General features: G+C 39.8%; 1 protein-coding gene across 1 annotated transcript in view; it reads left to right on the forward strand.

The window, feature by feature from the left end:
- LOC118409216 (extensin-like) overlaps positions 1-9,573 on the forward strand; it is a 21,601-nt gene that overhangs the window by 8,653 nt on the left and 3,375 nt on the right. Inside the window, exons 7-9 of the mRNA XM_035810085.1 lie at positions 919-963; positions 1,585-1,659; positions 7,101-7,187. Coding sequence (XP_035665978.1) covers positions 919-963; positions 1,585-1,659; positions 7,101-7,187 — 207 coding nt within the window. The remainder of the gene's footprint in view (positions 1-918; positions 964-1,584; positions 1,660-7,100; positions 7,188-9,573) is intronic.

Raw genomic sequence — 9,573 nt, forward strand, 5'->3', positions numbered from 1 at the left:
AAAAAAAGGGAAACAACCGAAGCACGGGGGAGACGGCAGGCCAGCTGACGTGGACACTGTAAAATCACTGCATGATGTCGCGGTGACTTTATGTTCGCAGTTTCCGCAGTGATATGACCCATCACGAACTTATGCTTCATTTCCATTGCGCTAAGAACGACGTTTGTGTCAACATTATCGAGTTTTATCTGTACATGTTCATTCACGTTTGTCCCCACCTGACTTAACGTAACACGTTTCGTTTCTGTACATACTGGACCTTGTTTTAAAAATAGATTTATAAGTCGTAGGGACAGCCCTGGCGTCTTTTGACATGAAATAAATAAACCACGAACGTAAAAAAAACGCCTCCTTTTCGGTCCCTACGAACGTAACTGAATCTTCTAGTTTTTTTCCTCTCGAATATTTTACTCATTTCTCTGTACTGTCTCCCACTCCCACTATCCTCGAATCTATGATTTTATTTGAAGAAGAAAGGTTTATTTCAAGAAACATTGGACATGACGGCTTTGCAGAAAATGCTGAATTGTACGACACATAAAGCCATGCAATTAAGACTTCTCGAATAGAATTAGACTTACAATGTTGAAACTCATAATGTAAATGTTGCTGTAAATGTTCTCAGATGTGTTACATTTGTTACATTTCGATGCTACATGATATAACTTTGAATCACCTTGAAGTTGTTCTTTCCCATTTGTACATTATTGACAGGTAAACCTATTAACAAGCCAATTCAAACCTAATTTAGACTTTGAAAATTCCAACAGGGCAGCTTGCAAATAGCACTTTCCTTAGGTCTTATGATTTTGATCTGCAAGTTATATGCTATGACCAAAGTCCTATCATTTTGATCTACAAATATCTTAGACTGTTTGTTAGGTTTCAACTGACTTCATGTGTGTTTAACGTTAGCAGGTCCAGGAGGCCGGAGCACTGTATGTACCATTAACAAGAAACCAAGTGAGTTTTCTTTTCTAGCAAACATTCATTCATTCATTCATTCATTCATTCGTTCGTTCGTTAATTCGTTAATTCGTTCATTCGTTAGTTCATTCATTCATTCATTTCGGATTGGAATATCATATTTAGCTCGCATTTCTATTTTTCCTTTGGTACTCAGACATGTTGTCAAGTCAATATTTAGTAACCTCTTCTTAATTTGATACAAATGTACTTAATAATAAGTAAACAAACAAGCAAACAAACAAACCCTCTGCCATTACGTACCGCTCTCTGCACTAGAATCTGACTACCAGAGTGACCAGACATTTCACAAATCTTCCTATATGAAGAATTTTTTACGTTCTTTTGTGCTTTTTGTTATCCTTCAAATCATACTTTTGCATCACTGATTCCAATTATAAAATCAAGAGTCGCACAAATGCAATTTTGGTCGCCGATCTCCTTCTATTGGAAAGAGGGACTCAAGGCATGCAAAAGAATATTTCTTCTGTACGACTTGCTATCGTAGAGTCTAAAACGGCATCTGTACTTAGCATACGATTCTTAGGAGTTGTGAGTTGACATGTTCAACCATTTTTTTAGTCAGCTGTACTTATACTTGTTTTTGTACCCTTCCAGTGTCGTACTCTAACCACTACGTGCCGAACTGTTCACCATACCCCGTACAAGACGCCCTGCCTCCGACGGAAAAAGGTGAGACAAACCACATACAGATTTGTTTGAACCTTCATTTATTCATGCCGGCCGCTTTTCATTGAGGTGACGAGGGAAGTAAGGGCCACATAAAATAAATACATCTAGCAACATGTATCACTACATATACATGATACAAAACATTAGTTGAGCGAAAGCGCATAGTCCGTGTCATTTCGTTTTGGTCATTTCTTTTACTTCAAGAGTCTCTTAAAGCAGGTCAGATTCGGAGCCGCACGTGTGTCTGGTGGTTCTGTATCTGTATCTATATAGCCGGTATAACCACCCTTCGGCGTAACACACCAGCTTCGCAGGCATGCGGCGCGGCAACAGCTGGTTATATTACACTGAACGACCCATCACACCTAGCTTTTGCACATCTATCTGCAAGCGTTCTTTAAAACAACCCAGAGAAGATGCCCCTACTGTACTTGGTGATAACAAATTCCACTCTACGATAGTTCTGGGAAAGTACGATTTTTCTAGACATGACAGTATGGTTGTTCTAGACATTACAGAACTATGAAATACGTCAGCAAGACTTTTGTATCGCGTCGTTTTATTTGTTTCTTCATCATCTCAATACTAAAATCATGTAATTTTTAAAAATTTCCCATGATGCACAGTGACATTGATAAATTGTTGAACAGATGTATGCAAATATTTGTGTCGTGTTTATTAAACTTAATAGCGATCGAACATACCTCATCAATTATATTGTATTATATGCTAGCCCTGTAACAAAGCTTTTTTATTAGCCATTCTAATGGTATTAATTTTGCTATGGTTGTACATTCATGGCACTAAGAACAGAGATGTGAGTTGGTCACCACAAAGAGTGCCAAAAATTGGAAAAGATCAAGCATTATTTTGTTTGTGTTTGAATTTTGGGATGTATCAGAATGGTGCAGTGATTTTTGCTATGTGTCTAGATTTCTAGAACGACTCAACGATTCATTTATTCATCTTTAGGGTAGTTTTTTTCTTATTCCGATGATTTTAAAGGTAACCCCTGACAAATTCTTCCACCCACAAGTCTTTGTCGCCCCCTGTCTCAGAGATAACGCGAAAGATAACGCGTTTTACGGGCGCAATTGATGACGCTGACGCAATGTTGACTGTACACGGCACACAAAGCGCGGGAAATGTTGGCGTATTTACGGTAAACTGCGACTGTTTAGGTACCAGTAAACACCAATTCGTGCGGGGAAGCGATTCATATAAGGGCATTAAATCAAACCCAGCGTTGTACCGTAGGGCCACATAGCCTCCACCAGGCCTTCCAACGGGGGTCGTAGAATTCGGCAAAATATCGGGAAATTGGCCAGGGGAGTCAGTCCACGCTTAGGTTCATGCGTAGCTAAACTGCAACTGTTTAGGCACAAATAAACACCAATCCGTGCGGCGAAGGACATTCAATCAAACTCAGCACTTCACTGTACCATGCTTCAGTTGTGTTTTTTAAGACATTAGGCATATTTTACAACAAAGGGCATCACTTGTACAAAGGGGGTCGAGTTGGTCTTTTGAATTTTATGAAAGCGAATTTTAGCATAAGAATATTCACTGATGTGTTTTGAAATGTTTGGAAAACGGATGTGAGTGTAATTTGAAATCTGTGCAGCTTGAAAAGTTTAAACAATACACGCACACGACCTTATTTGCTAACCATACCATAGAACATGCACGATCAAACCAGAGATTCTCTCAACACTACAAAATCACATGACTGTCCAGTCGGTGTTCTTCAGTTTGTTTTTCATAAATGAACTGTTTCTGTTGACCTTGGTTGCCCTTTAATGAAATCAAGATGGCCGCCTGTGAGAGGACGTTTTGTGTTACAGTCTTTGTCTTACACTGTTAATGTCTTATAGTTGTAATTTTTAATCTAATGTAGCGAGATACACAACACTGTTAATGTCTTATAGTTGTAATTTTTCATCTAATGTAGCGAGATACACACAACATGAAATTTCCTACTAACACAGGCCGTGTCTGGTGCTAATTATAAGGCGGAACAAAAAGCAAGAAACACACTTTGGGGGGGGGTGTATCAGTCAGGGAGAAAATTCCCTCCCATTTCAAAAGTCAGAAAGAACATCAACTAAAATCAGCCCGGGTCCCGGCGGGGGTCCTGTCGATGTATTCACGATTAGCTTGTGGCTTGGGCCAGGGGTATATTTTAAATTTTCGCCAGGACCCAGTATCACATGATTACGTAATCTCCACGGGGGGAGGGGGCGAAAATGCTGAGACACCGGCAAAAATGTTTGGAAATATGAGTGACCACTAATATCTTACTTCTATGAAATTCCAAGCAACGTGCTTTCAGTGCCTGGTACATGCAAATTCTTTATTGCTCACGTAGAAAATGGTGATGATAGCTTAGATCTATGCCTCGAATGTTTGCAAATGTGAGTGACTTCAATGGACTGGCACAGGTAGTACATCCAGTGCTTTGTACGTGTCAACTGTTCACGTAGGAAAATATCATAGTTCATAAAGAGACTGTGTGATGTTGTTTTATATAGATGTCTCCGCCCACAGCGCCTTTGTTCGTGTTGATCAGAACGATTGCTTCTCCTGCATGGTAAATGCCGAACGTGGTAATTCCAGTGCTTGGTACATGCAAATTCTTTATTGCGCAGGTAGAAAAATGGCTTAGATCTACGCCTCCGACCACAGCGCCTTTGTTCGTGTTGATCAGAACGGCAGCTTCTCCACCGGAGGAATGTGAACGAAAGGTCACCTTGTTGTGACCACAAACTTATCGATTAGTTTTGATGGCAGAATTGTTATGATTTAATCTATGTTGGTAAACTTTCCGCCAGCCTTCGATGGGCAATTTCAGGGGACAGCTGGTGCCATCAATCAATACTTGAGGTCGAACAACTTTCACGGGATGTGGAGTATAAACACACAGTAGCGGAAAATAATACTTTTTCCTAGTTATTACAGACGTTAAAAGACTTAAAAGGGATTGTAGTAGTACAATTCATTTCTATACTTGACAAGTTGTGATTAAGAAACAAACAAAAACTCGACATCGTTCTGAAATGTTTCAGATAAAAACAACTGTATGTTACCAGTCTCTATTTTTCTTGTCATGGAAAATATAACGTTATATCTGTGAAATGTTACAAAAGAAGTCAAAAACAAAGCTTAGTAATTTTACGACGATTATGTACACTTAACAGTATTGCTGCCATTAGGTTAACTGGATTGCACCGTGGAAATACAATACCATAAAGATAAAAAAAAGTGATGTGTCCCAATGTGGCAGCCAAGTGGCTGAATTGTTGCCAGGACATGCTCTAGAATCTTAGAACAGGATGATTTAGCAGTTAAAATATAGTTATAGCCTATAACGTTATACATTGTAATATTAGATATTCATCTGCAAATATAGTTACATTATCACCAAGAACAGTTCTATCAAATTAGATTATTGGTATTGCTATTTGAAAGGTAGTAACGTTGAGGGTCGTACTTCAAGTGGGGATCTTACTGAAGCTATGTCGCTTTGGCCAAGCGATTTGACAGAGCACTAACGAATTTCATCGATAGAAAACGAATCTTTTTACACTAAATAACATAGTGTCGCTGACGAAAGATAACGGATGTTATCTAAAACGTCTGACCGATTGCAAAATCATATCCAGTTGCTTGAGTAACTGCTGTTTGGCGTATCTTATTACCTGGATGTCTAATCTGCATCGACGAACCTTTTCACAATTTGCGTGTTTTGTTGTCTTTTTAGTCATACTTGTGCGTTTTATATGACAATCTCATTACAAGGCCAAGGGTAACATAAATTCCATTTAGGGCGCAGCGACGCCGCAAACGTGCCGCAGTTAAGTGAAATACCGCTGCGTTTCAAGCAAGATGTTTAACAGATTTGATGTGCAGGAAATACGTAGTTAATATTTAACAATGCACGAGGAAAGTTGTGCTTACAGTCTTATTCGCGTTGGTCTAGCAGTGTAAAATGCACAAAAAGCTAACGGCAAAAATTTTAAGCACGAAGAAAAGAATAAAAGGTAGAAAACCTGGAGCTAATATTCAGTAATATTTTTCTTCATAAGATATTTGAAATTGGTACAACGTGCGGTTAGACAAAGCAACAATCAGATTATGAAGAGTTATTTCTGCTGCGGTATAATTTGGCACCTGACCTCGCGTTAGATCCGGGATCGGGAACACTGTTGTGTTATTTCTGGGAACGTAAAAACAAAATCTGGCCTTCTAATGCTGACTTTGTTGCTATCTTCATTCTTTCAATGATAGAATACGCACAGTATACACAGGAGTGATACACGGCATGGACATTGAGTGGCTAAATTGTTCATTGTTACATTTTTTCTATGCTTTTTTGTTGATTGTTGTCAAAACTTTTATTGTTTTTGCCTTTCTTGATGACGGGTTCATACAGGTGTAAAGAGATGAAAGTTTTTTTCATTTTATTTGAATTGCCACAATACGATATGAGTGTACCACAATCAGCCATGTTAGATAATGAGAAAGGGCTTGACTGTTGCCGAAAAAAGGAATATTAAGAACATAGTGACACCTCTGACCTATTCTTCTTCATGCTTGGATGCGGTCTTTGTTTGTGTATTTTCCCCACATCTGGCACCTGCCTCTTGAGATGTTGAAAAGTTTGAACAATACACGCACACGACCACATTTCTACCATTGTGTTGGATTTTTACTCCCTCTTTTTTACAACAGTGCATCTATGACAGTTTGCACTGTGTACTAAATCTATTTTGGTGTTGATTTTTTTCCTAAGTCAGTACATCTGTGATAGCTTTTTTTCAGTAAATCTCTACTGGTGGTGAATTTTTCCCTTCTATACAGTGTTACATCCAAGGAAGTTTGTGTACTAAATCTCCTGCTGTTGATTTTTGTCTTCCGATACAGTGGTACATCTATGTCAGTTTTTGCACTAAATCTCTGCTAGTGTTGATTTTTGTCTTCGATACATCTATGAATATTTCTGTACTAAATCTTTGCTGGTGTTAATTTTGGATTTTTTTCTACATCAGTACATCTGTGACAGTTTTTTTTTCAGTAAATCTCTTCTGGTGTTTTTTGTCTTCCATACAGTGGTACATCTTTAGACTTTTTTTTGTTCCTCGTATGTACAGCAGTGGGTCTATGGCATTTTGTGTCTAAATCTATTGGTGTTGATCGTTTTCCCTTCTACAAAGCAGTCCGCGGTGTCGCAGTTGTTTTGTTTTGTTTTGTACTAATCCTCTTTCTGTTGCTTTTTGTCTTCCTACAGTAGTTCATCTATGGCTAGTTTTGTACTAAATCTCTGCTGGTGTTGACTTATGTTTTTCTTTTCTTTTCTACAGCAGTACCTCTATTGCCAATTTGGTGTATCTATGATTATTGTTTTACTAAATCTCTTGCCGTTGATGTTTCTCTCCCTACAGCAGTCCATCTATGGCAGTTTTTGAGGGAACTTCTCTCCCAACCCGAGTCTTACAGCAGGTTTATACGCTGGATGGACAGAGGAAAAGGTTCGTGCTTATCTTTGTTATTTTTATTGATCAACATGAAAAAGTACAAGACACAATAGTAACTGACTGTACGTAGTAAGTTGTTGCTGGCATCCTTCTGTCTCGATAGACAATGGAATAGGCTTATAGTCACTTACAGACGTGAGTGAGTAGAAAATAAGGTGCTAATATCAGCATCACCGCTGAAAAATTATAACTGAACTAATAATGACTTAGACAAGGTACAATGGCGAATAATGTAGAATTTATCTCGTGTACATGTATCTCATTGCAGATAAAATCTGAGTCTGACTAATCAGAATAGAATATTTGGAGGAGGGATTCAGGGATAAACAAAAGGTTGTTGCCAGAATTCACCAGACCAAATAAGTCGGTAATACAGAATAGCGACGAACTCAGGGCATTGAATTTGTACAACATGAAAACAATAGTACAAAAGAATCAAACATTTGAATAATTCCAGATACAGAAAAGGTTTGTTCATTGCCATGTGGTTAGATAATCATTATTGTATTTGGCAAATGACGAGTGGTGTTGTTCTTCTTATACAAGAACTGTATTTTATACCGCACGCATTGTTTAAAAAATTAAGGAAAACGGGATTAACATGTTAAGCTGCATACAATGGCTTCGTCAGGCATCCATGTTGTGTTCTGCCCATACGTTTATTCATCCATGCATTCATCCATCCATTCATTCACTCACTCACTCACTCACACTCACTCACTCACCAACCTCTTTGATCCCCTGTCATAAATTGCGTACAATCATTTTTTCAAGCCTGTACAAATCTAACCTCTGATGAAAGTTGTGAAGTTAAGCTTGGTTAGGTTCATTTCAGCAGTTTACTCTGACGGTACGTATGTCAGTAGAAGGTGGCGCCTGGCAGCAGCACATGGAAACTTTCTTGGTGGTCCTTTAAGCTTGTGGTTCGAGCTATACGTCCTCTTTTCAGGTCTGTTTGACAAGTTATCTGTCCTAAAAACCATCTTGTACCATGCTGGTCGTGTTGGACGGTTGATTTTTCGATCTGTTTGTTGTCTGTTCCACAAAGTATTCATGGCGGATCAAACGTCACAAGCATTTAGCTGCTAATTCAACGGAAAAAAAAGAAAATGTAAACAAGTTTCAAATTCAAAGTCGTTCCTTTTATTTCTTTTTACCAGAAGCAGGATTAACAAATCCTTAGGCCCTACATTTGCCGGGCTGTACCGACTGTGTCATCGGTGCCTTCGTTCATTTTCCCGGTGTTCTCAGCTTCTGTGCACCGCTTCGGCGCCCTCCCTCATTGCGGTTTCTATGCACCAAACTAGTACCCAGGCAGACGTGTCTGCTGGATACAAAAAGAGACGAATTTGGCCAGATAGAGACAATTAAGTTACTCAGTCAGTTTTTTTTGCAGTCTATCCAGCTATCCGCGCCGCCGGTCGGTCTGGTCACTCCGAGGCCAATTAACTCCTGCTAGACTTTTATTCCTAACTTGGCCAAATTTCCCTATATACTCATGTTACCTGCAATTCGCCCACGGGCAAGAATTTGCAATAAACATTATCATTAACTATTCGGCCAGGCGGGAGTCTGGTAGACACTAGTACCAAATGCTGAAAAACCACCAGTGAGTCATCAAGTGACATAAATTTGCTGATCTGGTCAAGGGAGAGCCTCGCGACAGGCTTTCTCGAACTTGGAGGAAGTGAAAAGCTGTTGTGTCAACAGTTTCGAATTCGCCTGTTATCGTTGGTTAGTAGAACTTAGCTCCGCTCCGCCAGACACTGGGGACTGGTTACAGATAAATCTCCGGAGTATCAGCTGTGAAATCTCCTACCTGGCAGGTAATTTACGGTGGTGACCCTTTATCTCAGGTTTCCCACACGGGCACGATACCTGTCAGCCCGCGTGACGTCATGGAAGGTATGTGAGGGGGAGGGGGGGCTGCTGGCGATTTTCCATTTTTGGTCTGCACAACGAGCAAACACTTCCAAGCAGACGTGTCAGCTGAATGACGAAAGAGAAACAAAATTGGCCAAAAAGGGACGAATAAGTTGACATGGGATCTCAGTCAGTCTTTTGCAGTCTATCCAGCTATCCGCCGGCCGGTCAGTTCACTCCTAGGTCAATTAACTCCTACTAGACTTTATATAAATACCAACTTGGCCAAAGTCCCCTATTACTACTAGCAAACACTAGACTAGCTACGCTGGCTGTAGAGAGAGTTTTTGCCACGAAAGTTGTGGTACCAACTAGGGTTTGATACCTGCGGAGGGGGGGGGGGGGGGGTTATATTATAACTCCCGGGGGACTCAGTGTCCTGGTCAACCCTTCTCCATATTTTGGCGAATATCTACTATACGTAACCCCGTAGGAAGGCTTGGTGGAAGCTGATATG

Source organism: Branchiostoma floridae, chromosome 2, assembly GCF_000003815.2.
Source record: "Branchiostoma floridae strain S238N-H82 chromosome 2, Bfl_VNyyK, whole genome shotgun sequence".
Lineage (NCBI taxonomy): Eukaryota > Metazoa > Chordata > Leptocardii > Amphioxiformes > Branchiostomatidae > Branchiostoma > Branchiostoma floridae.